General features: G+C 37.4%; 3 protein-coding genes across 5 annotated transcripts; 1 reads left to right on the top strand and 2 right to left on the bottom strand.

The window, feature by feature from the left end:
* Positions 1 to 127: 127 nt before the first annotated feature.
* On the bottom strand, positions 128 to 4941 carry LOC140952958 (MRG/MORF4L-binding protein-like). Its single transcript, XM_073402423.1, has 4 exons — positions 4815 to 4941; positions 4614 to 4738; positions 3572 to 3695; positions 128 to 1603 (listed from the first exon to the last, which is right to left on the bottom strand). Exons 1-4 carry the CDS (start codon positions 4924 to 4926, stop codon positions 1446 to 1448), a joined length of 519 nt encoding a protein of 172 aa, XP_073258524.1. The 5' UTR covers positions 4927 to 4941; the 3' UTR covers positions 128 to 1445.
* A 62-nt stretch (positions 4942 to 5003) lies between these two features.
* On the top strand, positions 5004 to 10538 carry LOC140952957 (uncharacterized). Its single transcript, XM_073402422.1, has 4 exons — positions 5004 to 5299; positions 6728 to 6895; positions 8362 to 8477; positions 9097 to 10538. The coding sequence occupies exons 1-4, from the start codon at positions 5056 to 5058 to the stop codon at positions 9766 to 9768; spliced, it is 1200 nt and encodes a 399-aa protein (XP_073258523.1). The 5' UTR covers positions 5004 to 5055; the 3' UTR covers positions 9769 to 10538.
* Positions 10539 to 11803: 1265 nt separating this feature from the next.
* LOC140952955 (stromal membrane-associated protein 1-like) lies at positions 11804 to 21964 on the bottom strand. 3 transcript variants are annotated; one of them, XM_073402419.1, is made up of 10 exons: positions 21767 to 21964; positions 21523 to 21656; positions 21341 to 21426; positions 19844 to 19964; positions 18732 to 18803; positions 17357 to 17551; positions 15517 to 15582; positions 14937 to 15015; positions 14289 to 14533; positions 11804 to 13670 (listed from the first exon to the last, which is right to left on the bottom strand). In XM_073402419.1, exons 1-10 carry the CDS (start codon positions 21879 to 21881, stop codon positions 13392 to 13394), a joined length of 1392 nt encoding a protein of 463 aa, XP_073258520.1. In that variant the 5' UTR covers positions 21882 to 21964; the 3' UTR covers positions 11804 to 13391. The 3 variants fall into 3 exon arrangements, with proteins under 3 accessions (XP_073258520.1, XP_073258519.1, XP_073258521.1); XM_073402418.1 differs by having other exon boundaries at positions 17357 to 17581; positions 21767 to 21963; XM_073402420.1 differs by lacking the exon at positions 15517 to 15582 and having other exon boundaries at positions 17357 to 17581.

The following is a 21964-nucleotide window of genomic DNA, read 5'->3' as shown; positions in this document are numbered from 1 at the left end:
TTATAGAGAGCATAGTTCGGCAGGGACCCAAACCTGGGTGTCTGTCTTAGAGAGGTGTCCGTCTTATAAAGTTGCTCAATAAGAGAGAGATGACACTAGCAATGGAGTTCAGAACAAACAAGCGATCATTTTTAATGCTACAACAATTTTAATAAACCTCTTACCGGAACCATATGGATTATTTACAGAATGATATGCGTATATAGATTCTTGGTATCTGCACCACTTGGGAAAACAAATGAAATAAGACCCATAATTTATGTCACTTCAGTTTAGGGGCCCGTTCCTCAAACGTACCAGTAATTAGATGTCCCAGAAAGCTATGTTTACTTCCAAGATCCACATTTCAATAGTTCTGAGAGCAATCACAATAAAACCATTAATGAAAGAAACGAAATGAAATGGTTTGTGAAATAGGATCCACACTACTAGTGCGAAGATTTGTTTTCTTAAAATATGGCTCTGAGCCCAGAACAGCGTCAGACACGAGTCACACGAGGCCTGCTATTCATGAACAAACTCATAACGCTCCCGTTTTCTTTCAGGGCCAAATTCATCAAGTTTGAGATTGCTACCTAACAAACAAGCTGAATATATGAATCTTTGGTTCAGCATCTAATAATCTAATAATAAGAACGAGGGATATTATATACAATCACTTTTGTCAGTAGAGGGGCCAAGAAATTACACTATTGTAGTTTCTTGATGTTGGTTATTGTTTATGACTGCTTTTTCACTTTGAGATAAATACAAGATGGAGGGAACTGAATGAAAGACTGGAGCCTTAATAATTTTCAAGTTCTGTTAATCTTTACACATGGGTCTGTTTTGATTGCTGAGGAAATGATTAAAAATTCAGCAATTTTCTGTTTCTGGCACAATTTGAGTTTAATATTACACTTAACCAAGACTCCCTAAGTGGCCAAATTAAAAAATCTGTAAAATAATAATTATCCTATGCGGTAATTGCAGTAGAAATACTTATTACCAACAATAAACATCAAAAATGAAGTAAAGTCAAGCTGAACTTTATATTGACTTTTAGAATGGGTGCCTGCAATAAAGCCATATGACCTCTGATAAACTGCAAGTTTCTTCTTTCACTTTGCCTTGCATATGCTTGTTAATGAAAAGGAGAATTTCATATTAGATCAGAGGCCACTAAGGGCCTTATTCCCAAACACCATTTCACTATTTTATTTGATTGAGACAACCCTACAAAACAGGGGATACACATAATTCAGTCATATAAGATTAACTTAAGGAAATAAATGACTTATGGGATTAATAACAATGCCTGCACTATACCTCTTTTGTATTAATAATAATTTAACAAGGGTGACCACCACCTTCTGATGTCATGGACATCTTGTATATGCCAATGAATATTTTTAAAATGGCAGAATAAAAACCAATCCATTTGAACTCTAAAATTCACTGTTATGCTACCGTCTTCTCTTGGCTGATGACGGAGGGTGTGGTGAGGAAGGCTGTGAAGAGCTGTTTACTAGCCGTGTTCTCTTCCTCTTTGGAGATGAGTCTGGGGTGGAGGTGCTTGCAGGAGAGTTGCTGGCTAGTCCTTGAAGTTTAATTTTAAGAAGAGCTGTAATCAAGATAACAAGTTAGTTCCATTAGTGAAATCTAGAAAATAAATCAACTTTTATTATGTGAAAACCTAAAAAAAGCAAAAGTATTGCTAAAGAGGGGCTATTTACATGTAAATGGTAATATCATCAGGTGTGGGAAAAAAAATGTCAATGGCATGCAAAGATAAAAAAATAGTAGGCAAAAAGTATGCTATAAAATGGCAGTATTGCTCCATTCAATTTTGCTGGCATTGAAAAAAAACTTCCTCCAAAACTCATGTGCCCAAAAAATATTGATCAGGGAATTATGCCAAAAAAAATGTTACGGCTCTATATCAAGTTATTTGCCACCCATAGTGGAATAAGAACCTTTTTGTGATAATTCCCGTCCAGTAATTTGTGTTTCAAACAGCTGAAACCCTGCCTGCTTTGACAGTTGTAAATGATGAAAACTGGATTGAGGAATTAGTGCTAGAAGCAAACATAGTTGCCATTTATTTATGCTCATGAATCAGATTATGAAACTTGCACTTGAATGATGGAAAATGGAATAGTTATTGGAAGAAGATACTTTTTTTGCAATCCAGAAAATATCATGAAAAGGAAGTTTCTGCTCACAGGGTAGAAGTATGAAAAATGAGAGGTAAAATTTCCGTTTTAAGCTGTGGAAGGAAGACAAATTTTGGTTCGAATTATCAGGGCCTTCAAGAAAATAAGGGATCAAGAAACGGGTTTCACCGTGAATTTATAGTTTTTCAAAAATCTCTATGAAATTGTTCAAAATAACGTTCACATCTACATCTTCAAAAACTTCAAACATTAATGAATTCAGGGCTTGAAGAAAAGCTTGAATTCTAGCTTGTCCTTTGCACAAGCAGCCAGCAGCTCTCACATTTTGCTTGCCGGGACCACTTCTTGCTCATTGCTGTGAAGCCACCAGGCTTCCCAGCAGACTAATTCAGGTCAGGAACATGACCAGCCTGGGTTACCTGTGCCCAAAGCCACCCTCATCTGAAATTTTCGGATAGAAATATGTTGATATATCACCTTTTTTTGCTTCAATTTCATGGCCGTTGAATAAAGGCCCTTTTGGTTGCAGCCAATCAATTCAGAATTACTCTCCAAAGGGAGAAGTAAATACTGTATCCTCTAGAACACTTGGCTGTCGATAAAGAGGCCTGTGGACAACTAGAGGCAGAGAAATCCTGTTTTGTGTAGAAATCCACATTTTCGCAAGCGAAGAATATGAATGCAAGTGAAGGGAAAAAATTGTCATGAATTGAAGCGGTAAGTTTCTCAGAATATTCTAAGCAATTCCTGGCACTCTATGGTAAATAAATTCGGTGTTTTGGCCAAATTTGTATCCAGCGAGGCTTTGTTGTATTCATTTAAGCTCAATTAATAAATTGCTTTAGTTATTAAGATCTTTTCTGGAATGTGTGACAAGGTTTGTTCTCCCCTTGGAAGTAAAATGTTTTATATATGACAGAACCAGAGATTGAAAATGATTTGATACACTCACGAAAAGCATAATGAACCAGTTTTATGTTTAATATTGCACTTGCTTGGAAATTCACTCATTCACTCACTCCATCACTCGCATGCTCCAAGCCTTATGCTGGACAGATTTCAGACAAATAATATGCTGACTTGTTCTCACCGACTTTTATACAATAATTTAGCTTGACACACCTACGTGTCATGTTGAGTTACATGCACAGTTATTTGACACTGTTAATGGCAAATATCAAAAATCGAAATAAATTGCAACTGATTCAAACTATTTGAAATGTCATGCTTTACTTGCGGCAATTCACTTTCCATTGGAACATACTAGTCTTGGTTAATAATTTTGTTAGAGAATGACTTGCCTGAACCCAAGTTGCAAATTGGGCAAGTATGGTTTAAAAGTCATTTGCCCAGCAAGAAAATTTACTTTTACGGGACTACTGGACGGGACTTTTTCAAGCCCTGATGATCCATACCTTCATCAGCTGCAGCAGATGACTCTGAAGCAGAGGAATGAGGCTTGGAACTTGATTCAAAAATGTCATCTGGTAAATTGAATTCTGTTTCATCGTTTGGAAAAGGCAGGCTCTCAAGATCATCCTAGTGAATAATAAAAACCAAATAACTGTCACTATAAATTCTGAATTATACGTCACTATTTTTGCCCTAAATCTATAATAAGAAGTATTTTACAATGCACTAATTCCATAAATTTGATCAAACTAGCATAAAAATAAAATATCATTTTATTCAATAATAATTACATTTGATTGAAAGGCAAAAATCAAAAGACAAAAAAGTAGGTGAATAAAATACACTGGGATATGATAGAAGCTGAACAGGGGGTTAACCTATAAAGCAAACAAGTTAATATATATCAGATAAATGTTTTATGGTCTTAAAAATGCCTTTTCCCTTTAGTACTACTACTTCTACTACTAATAATAATAGAGAAATTTCAGATGGATGAAAGAAGGAAATTGACAAAGACGGAATAATTATTGATAAGTAATAAGTGTTGCAAAAAAAGAATTTATAAATAGAAGGGAATCTATCGAAATAAAATAAAATTTTTGGATAACATACTTAACCATAGCAAACAAACAAAGAAGGAACGAATAAAAGAGGTAAAAAAGAAAGTTTTCCTAGTGTTCCGTTTCAAGAGTTCCAGCGATCCAATTCCAGTATTTCAGCAATAGTTTGTAGTTCCTAGGCCCCACTCGGTTATGAAACAAAACATTGTCGGGGACGTCAATCGAAGGGGACCGTTCGAGGGAGCGCCCAAAACATGTTTCAGACCAAATAAATTTAAAAGTAATGATCACAGCGGTTCAGAAACACTTTTATATTAAAGAGGACATTTAATTTTACTTCTCTTATGCCAAAAGCATAGATTGAGTGAAAATGGAAAATTTTTTAAATAAATAATATAGAATGTTGTGTTAGCTTTCCGAAATTCTTCCGTGACCCACCAAAACACAAAAGGCCTCTTAACAGTTTTCAGACCCAACCACTTACCAGTGCTTGGAGATTGTACAGTTCCTGTAAATGCTCCCATATTTGCTTCGAAGAAATATTTCTTTTCCCTGTTGACGTCGCGAATTTATCGTGAATACACGCCATATGAAAATGTCGATTTATACCTGAAAAACAAAACAGAAAAAACTCGGAAAAAATCGAAATAAGGGTAAAAACAAGAGATTTAGTAGAATATCTTACCAACAGGCTTGTGCCCCTTCATGGAATGAAATAAACTGACTTCAAGTTCTGGGGTCCAAACCAAGACTTCTTCTGTTGACGCCATCTTTGATTCTGTGCTGACGATAAGCATGCGCCGTTTGCAAGTCTGCTGAAAAAATATCTTAAAAATTGCAGGCGCCTTTTTCCGATTTGAAAACTTTCGCGGACTTCTCAAAACGCACGAATTTTCGCCGGGAGACTCTACCTAAAACAGGGTAAAATGGCTGGAAAAGCTGTCAAATCTATTTTGGAATTAGGAGAGTTGTTGAAATGCGGCGATAAAGTGGATGCTGCGTCAAATAGCCACGTTTGGGGCGCTTTTAATCGAATTTTCAAAGTTTCAATGAAGTCAAGTCAAATGACGATTCCAAAATCGTTCGAGGCGAAACTCACGCGATGGTTTCATTTGCCCCGCGATGTGAACGAAGAAGAGTCTATAAAGAGAGCAGAATTTCAAACCATTGGTTGGTAATATTGAGTGTCTATGGACTTTTTCTCCTATTATTTCTCCATCTATTGTGCACGCTTTGGGTGCGAAATGGTTTCCAGCGTTTGGGACGGGGTTGCAAGTATCTGCCGCTGTGATTGAAAAAAAGGAAAACCGCAGTACTATTTACTTTTTTTTACTTTTTATTTAATTTTGCATTTAAAGTTGTAGAGTAGTTTTTTTTGACACCGTACATTTCAGTTATACCTGCAGCGCTATCATACTGTTTCTCATGAACACTAGACGTTCGAAGGCCGATATACTCTAAATTCGAGATTTCCTATTTTAAGCAAAAAATTTAAAACAAACCATAGAATAAGATTTTGTTCTCATAAATTCAAACTGCCTGTTTAAATTACAGAAAAAAGAGGTCTTATCCTATGATTAGTTTTAAATTTTTCGCGTAAAATAAGAAAACTTCTTCTTAAATGAAGAGATTCGGAGCAATCTCGAATTTAGAGTGATTGGCGCTAACCCGGCGTTGAATTTTAATGTGGGTTTCTTTTTCTTTTGATCAAGAGCATTTCCTCGGATAGAGTTTTCTATTCTTTTTAGGGTATCTAATCATCAAATTGTAGACGAAAAGAATTAAACTGAATTTGCTTTGTCAGTTTTTATATCTGAATTCAAATTTGGCACTAACCCTGGGTTACCTTAATTAACCCAGCTTTGAACAACGCCCTCTGTACATAGTCTCCCTCGCATCCAAACACCCTGTACAGGGTATGCATAATAAAATGTTTGGGTGGATGGAGATATTTTGCAGAAGAATGAGACATACAGTGCAAGTCATGAGGGATTGTTGGAAGTATCATCAGGGTAAGGAACAAATTACTGGTGGTCAGGAATGGGGATTGAAGCTGCAATAAGTCAAAGAATTTGGTTCCTGATGTAGACTACCATTTGCGAGATTGGGCCAAAAGTGGCAATGTGGAAGGGTTTTATAAAGTCAGGCTGAACACCAAAACTAAAAAACTTAGGCCAAATTCATGTTGCACTTCTGCCATGCTAAACTTAATTCTTGTCGGCCTTGAGTGAAGTTGGACAAATGCACGGCAGAACCTCAGCATCTGAATCAAGTCTTTAATTTGGTTTGACAGGCAATTGAGTTCAACAAGGTTTGCCATGCTACATGACTCTGGCAGGGCAGTGATTCAAACGTTGTACTTATGCGGTGTCGGGCCTTACAGAGTTTTCCCTCAAGCTGCAAAGAAAATTAAAAGTAGACAGACTGCAAATTATATTAGTTGCTAAAAAACATATATCTACGTGTCGCAACTGTTCATCAGTAGGATGCCTAAAATGCGTGCAATTCCACATTGGTTTCGGCTCCATTAAATTCTGCCTAGCCACTGATTTCTGATTGACTTTCTTAGTTTAAATATTTTGCATATTCTATATGTAGTGAGAGTATTTGATCGCTGGACGTGCAACCAAACTTGTTTTAATGCTGCCAGAGCCCTTAAACCGCTCAACAATGGTGAAGCCAAGACTCCTCATTCTGTTGAATTTCCACCGGGCACTACAGTACCTGGATGCGACTTCTGTAGTCCATTGGACTACACTGCTGCTGGTGAGTTATTTTCTTGACTGCTTTCACACCTACAATCAATTGGGTATCTTTGGAGAACAAAACACCCCTCCCCTCTTCCTTCCATTTAAATTTGGGTGTTGGCAGGGTTGTCAAAAGTAGCTGGCTGCTGGTGAAAATGGCCACCCACTTGGTTAGTATCGGCTGGCTACTCTGATTGGCATTTCTTTGTGGATGGTGTTTTTTAAATAAAATATCCCTGGGCTGGCCACATACTTTGACAACTCAGCCATTTACTTCAAAACTTTCTGACGACCCTGTGTTGGTAGCCCAAACAACGGTATAACATTTAATGGAGGGGTGGGGATGGAAAGCTCTGGGGCAGCTAGTGACTTTTTTCTGTAAAATAACCCTTCGAAGCAGCAAATATTGCTTAGAAATTTCTTGAGCTTGAGAAAAGCTAAAAACTTTAAGATAACCGTTCCATTCATCTAAAATATTTGGAGGTTTCCTAATAGCTTAACTATGATTTTCGGAGGTTATGTTATTCACATTTTAATAGCCAGATATTGCGATTATTGTTAAAAAAAGTCTGAATCCTAAAATTTTTGGTATAAAGACAAAACGTTTCCTGTAATTTTCAAATGAAAGCAAGGCTACTTGTCCTCAAACTTTTGACTGGACCCATAAGGATAGCTAACACTTTTGGATGAGATGAAAAAGCCACTTAAGACTTTCATGACAACCAAGGTTCCCCTAAGACATCCAAACAGATAAATAGTTTTTAGGGCAACTCCAAATTAACCAAACAGGCTTCTAATCACTGCAAAAGCCATTTGAGACCCTTCTGGTATACAGTCAAACCTCCCGTAAGCGACCACCCAAAATGCAAAGACTGAGTGGTTGCTTACGGGAGGTGGTCATTTACAAGAATTGAACCACAGGGGGCCTTCTCCGAGAAGAGTTCCAGGCACATCTGCTTTATGGAAGATAATTTATGGCATGCAAGTCTAAGTTACTACATATGTGGTTCCATGTTGTCACTAAAGTTCTTCGTATATTCTAAGTAGCATAGTGCACACAGTGCACACAGCAAACATAGAGATCAGAGAATGCTTCAAGTGGTCGCCTACAAGAGGTTAAAAAATGGAAAATCACTAACCGTCAGGCCCAAAAAGTGGTCGCGGTTGCTTACAGGAGGTGGTCTTTTATGAGAGGTTACCACTGTAAGGCTTTGACTGGGAAAATTTTAGTGTTTTGGATTGGCAGTTGTTTATGGGAGGTGGTCGATTATGAGAGGTGGTCACCCCTGAAAGCTTTCTTTTCCCCTTTTTAAGGAGGCAAAACATCAGAGCGGCTCTTTAGGGCAAAGTGTCTCGACTAATTTTGTCGCCGGTTGTCTAAATCAAAATCTAGGTGCTGTCTGCCCTGTTAGCACACTAACTGATTTTAACTAACTTTTTATGTTTTCTTTCTAAACATATTTTCCTTACATTTTATCTTTCCAGATCTTTGGGGTCGTTTGGAAAATGAAAGTGGTTTGACAGCATCTAATGTTGCCAAATATGACGCCCTACACAGTATGGTTGTGTTCAAAGAACATTCTCCAAGTCACTGGAACAAGGTACAACTTGAGTTGACACCATCTGGGCCTGACATTGTGTAGCGAAGGCCTCATTACCATATGCCACATGACGAGAGGCCACCCAAGCAGTCATGACTCTATGAAACTTTTGTTTGCATTTTGATATCCCCGAAACATTTCTAATGGGTCACGAGGTCAAGTTTTTGCATTTGTCTTTTTGTTTTGGGGCTTCACACCTTTAATTTGAAGCAAGGTCCCTGCCAGGTCTTTGAGTTTACCATAAACTCTCTCTCATGAGCTGGGTGGGTAATGAAGGGGTTGATATCAGTTGGGACATAAGTCCTGTTTCACCCCCTTTCAGCATGTTGAGTCACCATGGTGAATTCAGTAAATTAAAATCATGAATACAAATATGTGCCATTGTAAGGGTTATGGTTTAAAATCATTTGGAGGTGTTAAAAAATGCTTAGGCCTGGTCCACAGACAAGGCTGGGGTGGGAAGGAGCCACTCACTTTAAGTTAAATACACTGTAGAGGTATGTCCATTGCCACGGAGGATGGTGTTGTCTCTTTTGGTCTGAAGTTGGGTATGTTTTAATTTTCTTTTGATGAAATTCATTTGGCTATATAGATTTGTGAAAATGTTTTTTCTTTTCAGAGGAAGCTTCATGATATGCTAGACTTGTGTACTGAGTGGTTTGAAATTACACATAAGAATCACCCTCAGGCGATCTATCCAATCTTGAATTGGAATTGCCGTGCACGGGCAGGTGCGTCACAACACCATGGTCATTCCCACATGTTACTGGCAGAAAACTTTCACTACGGTCAGTGGGAGCGCCTACAACAAGCTGCCAAGATGTATTCTCTAGAATATCCTGAATTTAACTACTTTGATGACTTAGTGAGTGCCCACAGAAACTTGAGACTAGCAAAAACCTTTGGTGGCGCTTGTGTGTTTACCCATTTGGCACCATATTGTGGTTATGAATTCAAGGTTATCTCTTGGAACTTTGACGATGATTTTAAACTAGCAATCAATGAGGCAGTTGAAGCTCTTATTCACAAGTTTGGTTCTGAGTGCTTCAACTTGTGCATTCACTTTCCTCCCTTTCGCAATGGACAACTTCGGCAATGTGCACCGGTGGAGGAAATCAAAAATAGCTACCTGGAGACTGGTGATGTACCCATGCCATTTATGGCTCATCTGGTTGACCGAGGCGGTGTGAAAAGTTCGTCATCTGATGTTTGTGGCATGAGAATTTATGGAAGTGCGATAGTTAATGAAGATCCTTTTTCAATAGCCCAACAGTTGGGGTGGCTAGTTTGACCTGCTGTCATCGAGTTGTGAAAGATCTCTTTTAAATCTGACTATTTATTTTTGCTAGTCTTGAACTGACAGTTTTATTTTTAATTAATGCATTTTTGAATTGGATAATCCTACCAATTCCTTAAATGTGTCTGCTTGTACTGGGGTGGTACATTTCATTGTGATTTGCTAAAAGTTTTGAAATTACAAACTTGGTGAATAACACAGCATACACATGATAAATGGGAAAGTCAGGTTATTTGCTGTGCATTGATGAGTACAGAAATAGGAATCTGATCTGGCAACTACTAAAAAGTCTTAAGTGTAACAAATATATGTATTGTAGGGACAGTTTACCATTTTGCTATTTTAATACAACTTATAATTTTACTTCCTTTCACTAGGACTAACACCAATAAATCAAGCTCTACACTGATAGATCAGATTTTACAACTTTTATTGTTCACTTTGGGGACCAGAAATTACCGGTAGCAGTGTTTGACTGCTTTCATAGTCCTTCTAATTAGTTGTATCTTTGTATTAGTTACATAATAAGCTTCATGTTTTCATTTTTCATCCTATTTTGTTTTCTGATAATGTACATAGTTACTGCCTTTTGCTAATTAAAAGGCCCGTCTGAGACTGGTGTGTAATAAGTGATGTAATATTTACTACTCAAAGCTGTAACATAAGGAAACATAGCCTGGCCAAAGCCAGTGTGTTCAATTTGCAGGAGCAGGATGGAGTGCAACTGAAGATGTTAGGATTGAGTCACAGGACTTGGCCATCTTTTTTTTGGGGGGGGGAGGGGGACGGGGGGTATGTATGTCCCAAGTCTGAATCTCAAAATTAATAAAATTAATGTTGTTTTGAAGAGGGAGCTATGTCACTGTGGATATTTTATTGCTTCTCTTCATCGCTGTTGCAGTTTCAACCCATCTGTGTCCTTGGTCAACATTAACCCTTTAAGCCCCAGTATCCACATACAAATTCTCCAAACTGATCTCCATACATTTCGTTTAAGAATTAGTTGAGAGAATTTAATAAAACATCACTTGGCATTCTCTCTTTCATGATCATTTTTTATCATTATTTATCATATTATTTTTATCATTTTTTTACAGGCCTTTGAAAACACAACTGCTTGTTTTTAGGGATAGGGACATTGGGTGGGTCATGAACTTATCTATTGTTTTATTAGCTACTAGACAACTCATTCAGACAACTTGATGGTGCCCCCCTTGCCTAGTCCCTGTTCCTCATTATTCCCGACAGCATTAGACCCCATTGGCCTAAACCCCTTGAGCACCTTATGAAGTTTTACACAACGTAGTATTCTTTATTGCTTCTTCACTACTCTTAGATAAAATTTCTAAGTTTCTTGACATTTCTGCTCGGGAAATGTTTATGAAAGTGTAAGTCTCTTCAATTTTTAAGGAAAAATGAAATTCAGAAGAGCAAGAGTAAGAATCGAACCCAGAGTGTAGTGTTTGCAGTCCATATTCTTTATACTACTATGCCACTGAGGATTTGCTGGCGAGCATTAGTTTGATTTGAAGGTATATAGCAACAACCCTAACCCTAAATAAAAGCTAACCATTTGGAGTCAGTGCTTAACCCTAATCACTACTCTCGGTGCTTAACCCTAATCACTATACTAGGTTGTTTAAACTTCATAAGGTGTCAAGGGGGGTTTAGGCCGAGGGGATCTAATGCTAACCGATTATTCCATGGCCTATGCACTTTGGGTCACATGGTCCGAGCAAGTCCTGGATACCTCACCAAAATGAATTAACCCAGAAGGCCTAGGAAGACACACCATACAAGGACTATACAAGTGTCCCCCTATCATTTAATCACTTGTGCTGCTGTTGGACCACATGGAACTGATTATTTCTCCAATGATTTTCATCTTGTTGATTTTTTATTTTGTACTCCTTACAAACCAACTATTACTGAACATTTACTCAATTTATCTACACCATCTAGGTAATTACAGACGAACATCCTCTACATTATTTTTATCGAAATACAAATTACAACTGCAGCTTTATTATTGTGAATAACACCAGCAAATTCCATACTGTCTAAAGACTTATATTTTCTGGAACCTCACAATGTTATGCCTTTCCAAAGTTTTCATGCTTTCATAACAAGTCCCTCCACTAAAACTTAACATTTTGTTTCTTTTGCAGTGTTGACAATATCACTCCCACAGAGGAAGAAAATATGCATTTGAATGTCAAATTCCCCCTTTGATTCTTGCAAAAAATTAATATTAGGCAGTATTAAGCCACTTTGTCCATTTTACAAGCATCACTTCAATTACGGTTGTCCTCCAGACAAGCTCTTCATTGGAGAATCACAAGAGGGAGGCCAAGGGTGTAAATGGGTTATATAGTTTTTTACTCTACCACTTTCCACACTGAGAATTTGCTCGCAAACTTAAATTATGGAGAAATGTCAAGTTGCTGTTTACAATCAACTCTGGCCCAATAAGAAACCTGTACAAAACAGACACCTAGAGTTGGTCCCTCAGGTATGATGGATTTGCTGGTGCATTTGACACAAATATTTTTGATTTAAGTTAATTTTGCTGACACATTTTTACATTTACATGGTACGTTACACAAGTTATGTCAGTTACATCATTTGTCAGAGCATTTTCTAATTCATTAAGACTAATCAACAGATGAATTATTAAAAATAAGATAATGATCATAATAATACAAAATAATGTAACTCTGGAGATCTGTTTAGTCCCTCCAGTCCTAGGCAGCTAGATGTCAAGTACTAGCCAGATTTAGTTTCTGAAGTAACTTAGTTTAACTTCCTTAATTTCCATTTCAACTTCCCGAAAATTTTTACAGTGAGAAATTACATTTGAAATCCACCCCAGCAACTGTACAGTCTATTCTCTTTCCAGCAAGCTTGACCTATTCTTTGAGCCTAGGTGGGGTACTCGGGATTTCAAGTGACAGGGATGATCGAATGGAGCCAAAAGTCAAGACCCAAAAAAATCCATAGGGCTTCCAGCAAAACCCAAAAAAATCCCTGGACCAACTGAATTGAATTGACACCGTTGAAGTCTTGTACACGGCCTGGCACCACGGGACAATGCAGACTATTATATAACACGTGCGATGTAAAGCGACACTATAGTTAACTATTAAACAACAGCAAAACACGTTTGTTTGTACTTTATTCGCAGAACTGCTTAGCCAGGGCACTACTGATTCTTTTTAATACCCAAAAAAATCCGTACTCAAATCAAGCTACCCAAAAAAATACTTGCCAAATTTTCGTAACCAAAAAAATCCTGCAATCGAAAATTTCAAACCCAAAAAAATCCTTCGATCATCTCCGTCACTTGAAATCCCGAGTACCCCCCCTGGGTCTTTGAGTCAATCATTAAAACAATAAAACAACTACTACTGTGTACATATGTATATGCAGTCTTGACAAAACTAAGGTCCCAGGAGGAAGGCAAAGTTTTCACCAGTGAAAACTTGATCAGATGGTCTTTGCCCCAGAAAGCACAAATAGTGAGTTTAAGGTAATCTGTATAATTTTGAGATACCCAAAATGTACAAGATTTATAGAATGAATCCATAATATTCTTATTTACATTAAAAACATCTCTGTCACTTCCACAACTGATTGCTAAGGGTTTGGCCTGAGCCTGGCATGGTTGCCATTGGAAAACCTCCATAGTTCATGCTGGGTGGCGCTGGTCCAGTAGTGACAAACTGAGGATGCTGTTGCTGTGGAAATGACATTGGTTGTTGTGATGGCATCCAACCATTTGCCATCGCTGGCTGGCCAGAGCCAAACAGACCTGTTCCACTCTGCATGGTCATCTGTTGTGGTCCCAACTGTTGTTTAAGCCGCATCTGTTGCATCTGCTGTTGAATCTGGGCAACCTGTCCATTGGCATAAAAATACAACTTTGCTTTAAAACCCCATTTTAACCCCTGATATCAAAGTTTTAATTCTCACTTGGTGCCCCTATGCATTTTCTACTGAAGTAGCAGGGAGTAGTTGTTTAATTATCAACTCAATATATCTGTTGTGATCATGTCCTCAATTTTTGTCACCAAACTGTTTTATAAAGCATTGATATTACAGGGAGAAATTTTATGCTGATCACACTTAGGGATTAAAGGGACACCCAACGACTGTTTTCTGTAAAATATCTGTTGGAGAAGGACAGCTAAAAATTTCTAGATGACCGTTCCATTCATGTACAATTTTCGAAGCTATCTAATACATTCTCTATGTTTTTCTAAAGTAAGAAGGGTGTTAGTTAGGTTTGGTTCAAATTATTGATCAGGAATTTCCTAAAACAGAGGGTTCAAGAACTTCGGATTTTACTGTATCCCCAAGGTGGCTATTGTAGACGGGGCATTCAGCTGCATAAAATAGCTTTGATTTTGGTGGGAATATCATAGTAGTTTTCAAAACAGAATCAAAAGTTACAACTTCCTTGACAGGAACAGGAACCGTCACTCATTGAAAGGAGATTTTAAAAACAGCTTTACCTGTTGTTGCTGCTGTTGTTGTCGCTGCTGCATGACTACCTGCTGATGGGGATTCCCCAGTTGGGGACCCATACCCATAGAAACTCCATGGACAGGCATTGAGCCCATTCTGTTGAACATGGCCGGAGCAGCTGGGCGAGGCTGCTGTTGATGTTGCTGTGGAGTTATGTACACCCCTCCAGGAACATTATACATCTGTGGTTGATTATTTTGACTTTTTGGAGCATACAATGCCATGATGCTGTCTGTAGGAAGGATAAAGAAAAGTGAAGTCAGACAAAGTATTTGCACAAGTAAATAATTGAGTAATATCACAGTGATCAGTCATTTTGATGCACCCTTGTCAAACACTGAAAACACTGGGTTAAGAACCTAGTTACATGATGTAAAATTATTTCCGCCCAAAGTGATTTCCAAACAAAATATTTGGGAAGTCAAAAAAATGTTCATGTCATAAACTAAATAGAGAAAATTAATTTGTAACTTAAAGATTTTACAGACTTTTCCACATTTTAACAATTATTATAATTATCTATTTCATTCAACTTTATTCATATGGTATCTGCGTTTCGGGTAGCTTGCCAGGAAAGAATCATTAATAAAATACATTTTGAAAAAGTAACAACAATAAGCAATTAATTTCTCTACCTTTAGTTGACTTGTTGGTTGTTGAATCATCTTTCAGAAGTGACTCCTCATTTGACTCTTGAGGTGCAGTGGAGTTGAGCTGTTAGGAAGAAAAATTTATAATTGTTAGTGGGTAAATGGTTGGTCTTTGGAAGACCAAGTCAATAACATTGCAATAATATTGCACAGCAAAGTTGTGTCACAACTTTGAAGTAATGTTTCAGGAAAGAACCCTTGGGGGTTGGGGGGGGGGGGGGGGCGCAGTGGTAGGAGTGCTTTTAGGCACAGAAGAAATGCCAATGCCAACATCCTAAAGCCAAAGAACTAATTGAGATGTCACTGCCATGTTTCCATTAGCTCGATGCCTTTTGCCTCTTTCAATGTCCTGTCTACTGCATCTCACTTTGACAATCCCCTATTTGAGATAATTGACATAGCAAGTAAAGCCTACATGGATTATACATCTTGGCATTTTTCTTTGCCAAAATACACCACCAGAAATTAATAACAAAAATAAAAATGAAAGGGTATTGTGGAGAATGTTAAAAATGAAGGACAATGTAATAAGCTGGCAAACCAAGCACCAATGTATTACATGTACCTGTTGTGGCTGACTAAAGCCAGTGTCAATGACAGTGTTCTGTTGGAATGCACCAAAATCAATAAGCTAAAATAAAATATATAGAAAAATAAAAATGGATAAACATAAATGAAGCATTGTGAATAAAAAAAGACAAGCATATTTAAAAAGCAGCAAATAAAAAAAGAAAGAAAAATAGTGCCAAATTCATTTAGAAGAGACACCCCTTTAAGCTGTTATTATCACCCAACTGTTAACACACCAACAATGATACAAAACAACAAAACAAACAACCTTTATTTACTTTACATAAAGATATAAGATAATTCTGACCTACTAACTAGCAGGAACATTAATTGAGGTGGGTCAGGCACAGACATTTTCATATTTATACTACTACATGAGAAATTTCTGCAATTTGATTGGCTTAGAGCAATGGTATTTCAGCTTAATTTGAAATACCTACACGTGAAAATTACACACCTTTTGCGGGTAGTAGTATAAACAAATAATAGCTTGATTTGTATGTGATATTTGGCATAAATACCACTCGTGATATTTCAAAATTGTCTCAAATTTTGCTCAACTAACAGCTCGTGAAATTACGTATAAAAATAATTCGAAATATCACTTGTGGTATTAATGCCAAATATCACTACAAATCATGCTATTACCTATACTAATTAATTATATTATTTACATATAATCAGACACATACAAAGTTAACAGGAGGTTGGAAGAGAAAAAAAGTAAGAAAAAAAAGTACAATTTTATATAAAATGCAATGAGATAACGCAGACTTAAAAGCTATTTAAATCTAAAGGTAGTAGTAACAACATATTGCCACCACGAACAATCCTCTCATTTATCGCTGTCAAGCAATGGTATTAGCCAGGACATTATCATCATCAGTTCTCACTGTAGCAGTAGGACTCTCTGTGCATAAGGCAGCAGGACCCTACAAAGTAGGCATAAACAAGACAGCGATCCCAGGAAATGCCACTCCCTCTGGATGGGTTTAGAGGGAAGCACTCCCCCAAACAAATTTTGAAAAACTGATGCCCCTTAACTGCTGAAATGCTAAAATAGCTCATAAAATTTATCCTGTTATAAATGGTTGTGGCATTGATGACAGCAACAATGTTGCTGATAGAAAATGTGCAGGTTTAGCAGAAAACTGGCGTTTGAAATGACAGTGATCATGATTTTGATGTGAAGATGGTGGTGATGATAGTGATGCTGGTATCCTGTTGATACCCAGTTTTTTTTCACACAGTGGTTTTAGAACTGCATCCTGCTAGCTTGAGAGTTGAGAAAGAGCTGGTAGTTTTTTTTGGCAAATTGCCATTTTAAAAGATCACATGTCCTGTATTTTTGCTGGGAGGGTGCAGCACTAATTATTTTTTTCTGAAAGCAACCCTTATTCCACCCTGTGAGCAGCCTTCTTGAGTGAGGAGGAGAAAAGTAAGTTCTACCTGAATTGTGTCCGCAAGCCTTTGAGATTGCTGAAGCCTAAACTTCTGGACTAATCACTATTGTTTCTTGTCATCAAACTAGTTTTTTCACGTGCGAGCAAGCCGTCCATTGATAAACTAACGATCATAACCGAGTCTGCTGTAGAGAACGCGTAGGTATAAGGCCTGGGTTTGAAACCACACCCTAGCAACATACCAAGCATGCTCAACAAAGATCTTACTCAATTCAAGCAGAGTCTTTCTTGAGTACACTGAAACTGAGCAAATGAAAGAAAGGCTCTGCTGCAAGGACTGCTCTTACTGGAGGGTAGCACTCTTTCAAGTTATAATGGTAACTATATTTACATTACATTTCAAGCTCTTCAAAAAAGGTATATAAATCTCACCTCATTCTCCAAACCGGTTTTAGCAGGCTGAGAAGCAGGAGGAGGTTGTGCAAAAGAATTCAGTAAGTCACCAGATGATGCAGATGCTGTTGTTGGAGTGTCAAGAGACAGCAAATCAACTAGTGCAGCTGGCTTGGCTTGTTCAGGTGCCTTAACTGCTGGAGGATGTGAACTGGGACGAGGTTGGGCAATTGTCTGGGGAGTCGAATTAACTGAAGGGGCAGCCTGAGGATAAAGAAGAAAAATTTCATGACCATACCACCTCACTGGTCCAAACTGTTCTTGAAGTGGATTGAAAACTTTTACACTGTGAACTGGTGAGTGTGTTTACAATCAGGCTAAAATTTTCATTGCAGGATGAACTTGTTTAATAAAACTCATTTCAGGCGCGGATCTAGGATAAATACTGACCGATTTCCTAAACAAGCGTTGAACCTTCTTGGGGAGTCTGGGGGCATGCTCCACCAGGAAATTTTTTGGATTTTAACTCCCTCAAGTCCCCTTTCCTGGGTTTCTGAGTCATTCAGATGAGATATTGGCCAGTTCAATTCTCCTCGGATAAAGCATTTGTCCAATCCATTTTCCAGATTTCATCCTTGAAAGTTTTTTTGATTAAAAATATATTTATTATGAAAAATCTGACCGATTTCCGTAAAACGTTGGAAACCGGTGTGGATCTGTACCTGCATTTGAACGTGGCTGTGCAATAAAAGATTAAAAGTTATAAAGACAACAACTACATTAAGAATATAATATCTAATAAGTAAACACTACAATGTATTACATGTTCAGAATTAATTCTCAAACTGCCGCTATGAAGAGTAAAAAAGTCTTCAGTTGATACAAAATGATGTTGCAGGTGTATGTATTACGTAAAGAGCAAATAAAAAAGTTCTAAATTTAATTCTTCTACAACCTTCCTAAATTTCTATGCATACAAGGTAGCTTATTCCATGTAGTCATCCACTCTGTATTAAAATGAGGCTTTACCAGGCCAATTTCAATAATGCTAGAGTAAACTCTCTCTAAAACAGACACTGCTGGTACTGCAACAAAGTGTCCAACTTAAAAAGGCTGAAAAGGGCACAACAAAAGTGCTCTTTAATGGCCTGGGGTTAGTGGAGCCACCTGTGTGGTAGTATGCTATATGATTTGTACAATAGGTAAGCAACATTTAGTGAGAAAAGGTTACTAAATGTTCTTCAGCAACAAGTTGCCCTTTTTTAGGGCCAGTGATTTTGAAAACTTTTGTTCTCACTCTGCTGAGGAACAACAGGGGCCAACTCCAGGTGTCTGCTTAAAGGCAAGAGTTTTTTAAGAGAGACTTTAGCACAGGTATAGGTGCTTAGCAGAATACAGTGCTCCATCAACACACCTTCTTATCTGTACCATTTCTGAGGGGTGTAATGCTGATCACCTCTTCTCTCCTCTCCTTCTTTTTCTTTGTCTATTTAAAAGTAAAACCATACTTCATATTTGTTAAATTATACAATGTCAAGATATCTTAGACCACCACATTCCAGCTGAGCTGGTCATTGTGGAGCTTTAACATCGACACAAGGGCAGAGAAAACATCTTTTCAAAATGAATTCATATTTTTTTCAAACTTTGTTGAGTTTATTCCAGTTTGCTGTAAAATGTCAAATGTAGGCTAATTTCCCAGAGTAACGTCTTGGGGACCGCACTCATGACGAAAAATTTGTCGCTGCTTGTTTACGTCCACAATAAAATGTGAAATTAGCCATTTACACACTGTAGTAGTGCAGTGACAGCAAAGAAATGTACAAAAATGCGTGACGCACATACTAGCTTCGTAGACCTTTTTATTTTTTGACGTTCTCATTGCCATCACCACTGTCTTTGCCTTATATTATCTAGAGGGTGGAGGGGGTTGGTGCAGACAGAGGGAATACCATCAATTTTAAGCAGGGAAAACAGGAGGGGGAAGTAAAATGTTTGCAAATAGTATAAAATCACAGCTTTTCATCACACAAATGTCAATTTTGGAGTGAAACACGTTAGTTCCTGATTATGGAGGAGGCCAATAGCGTTTTTTGTTTACACTTGATGTTTGCTTTGACAAAAAGAGATAATGAAATATTCAGACAATACTTTAAGCAAGGCAAAATATAACTGTCATAGCCCATCTGACTTGTTAATAGTGAGTGTACAAAACAGGACAGCAGAAAAAGCAGGGTGGCAAAATGTCTGTGAGTGAAAAATGTGTGGCTTTATTGTTTGCCTGTTCTGTAGCAATCTTCCCTGAACATTGCTGTGTTCTGGTCTTTAACAAAAAAGATCTGTTTGAAGGAAGATGAATTTTGGTGGAAAATTTTTTTAAAATATGCAATAACGTCAGCTTGCCACTCAAGGTTTGCTGTCTTCTTTCTTCTCTGCCATCCCATTGCATAAGTTCACTATTAAACAAACAAACAACCAAACAATGTATCTACTGTCATATTGAAAGTGAAAATCTGCATTTAATACCTTCTCTGCAGGTTTCACCTCCTTGGGTACAGAGTTCTTTGCTGGATTACTAGGTGGAAGGCCATCTTTCTTTAAATACTTTTTACGTTCATATTTGTTTCTGATAAAATGTTCTGTGGCTCTGTAAAGTTAAAAGACAACAAGACAAGAAGACAAAACAACAGGAAAAAAATCCAGTCACTTCAATCTATTGACAAAACACTCCTTTCAATCACGCTTAAATTACATCATTATTTTGTTATTAATGTCACTGGTATCAAGTTTGCTTTCCCTACACAAGTGGAATAATTGAATCAGTAAATCAAACTTTTGAGAAAAATCAACTGCAAAAAGTGCAGACTTTCAGTATGGATGTAAAAGCATGTTCATTCATTGTACATGTTGTAGTTAATTGTTTATTTCAGGTAATTTTTCTTTTTCTTTTGTTTCAACATTAATAGCATACATTACCATACCCAAAAACAAAAGAAAACCCAAATTACCTGAGTCTGATAACAAAAATTAACTACAACATATATGCTAAGTATTTATTTTACATTCAAATCTATTATGCTGCTACTGTTTTTAGAAATGGCCTATACCCAGCACATGGATCGTAACTGAGCATAAATATGGATTAAATCGATTAACCAAGAGATCTACGTAAAAAAATGACTACATATACAGTACAATTCATAATTAATATTCTGATACATTTCTTACAATCCTTGATTGGCCATTAAACAGAAATATGTTGGATTTGTTATTACGATAGTCCATCATATCTTTTATGATATGAAAAACATTCAAAAGTAGCAGTTATTTAGTTGTTTAATCGAAAAAATTTTAGACATGTTTCCTGTAGTAACCACACTCAGTTTCATAAAATGTCTTCAAACTTTACACCGGTCTCTGCCAGACTCGTCAATTTACTTCACACAAATTAATATGTTCAAAATCCATGAAAACAGATTTGATCGGAATTAACAGAGTTTTTTCCGCATTTCTTATTATTTACCTATGCATTTCACTTAAGTTGTCGGCCCTTTCTCTCGCGATATTTAACCACCGGGGAAAACAATTTATCACAATCGCACGCCAACAAAATGGAATGTGTGTTTGCCACCACGCACTGTCACGTAAGGAATTAAACGCCTGTTTGTCGTAAAGACCTGAAAGAACCTACTACAGTGTAAAAATTAAGCGTTTGTAAAACATGAACAAACAAAAATCATTGATTTTAACCTTTGAAAAATGCATTAAATCGGTTCACATACATGGCACAGTTCATGATGGGCGACAACAAGCTCCCTGTTCCCACAAGTGAAAAGAGAAGGAAGCTCCTTCCCCAGTGTCAAAAGTATCAAACATTACGCGATATGAAAATCACGTTTGGTTAAATAGCTTTAAGTGGTCTATAGATTTAACACTACCCAATAAATCATGAGCCATTATGCTACAGATGGTAAAATTTCCCCGAGAAATTTAAATTAACCGGTGTTTTTTGTCGAATAGTACGAGTCGGTCTGTGGACGTCGAAAATCACTTGGCAGATTACATTCCCAAAACTCTGCTGCTCGCTTGTTTCCCCACGCTTGGATACTCTAAACATGACATGAAAAAAAAAAAAGTGTCTCAGTTTTAAAATCAAACCTAAATAACAGCTTTTCGTAAGACCAGTAGAATGACGTTTCACTCACTTCTAGCTGTTCCGTCGTCCATGAATCAAGGTTTACTGACTTGACTCGAGAAATATGAACACCTAAGTTTCGATGTATACCCGCGCACCGAATGCAAAGAAACACTCCCAGGTTCCAAGACGCCCAACGAGGTCCTGTAGTAGAAAAATACGGTTATTTGTCGACCAAGAAGTGAGAATTTTACAGCTTGACAAGCGAACTCTCGCTCCAACGGAAGACGATCGATCGATGAAAGGTTCCATACCTTTTGCTTTACAATCAGAACAATATTTATTCTCTTCTTCCTTCAGTAACTCCGATAAAATTGTCTGGGCTGTATTCTGCTTCTGTCCTTTGTCCCTCTGCGCTCTCGAAGTCATAATCAAAGGCAATGGACGCCAAAAACCTGTCTACTTTCTTACAACTATTAAAGACGGCCACTACCTTGCGTAGAACCGGCTTG

This window comes from Porites lutea, chromosome 11, assembly GCF_958299795.1.
Source record: "Porites lutea chromosome 11, jaPorLute2.1, whole genome shotgun sequence".
Lineage (NCBI taxonomy): Eukaryota > Metazoa > Cnidaria > Anthozoa > Scleractinia > Poritidae > Porites > Porites lutea.
Note: the sequence above shows the minus strand (reverse complement) of the source record. Positions and strands in the feature narration are given on the sequence as shown.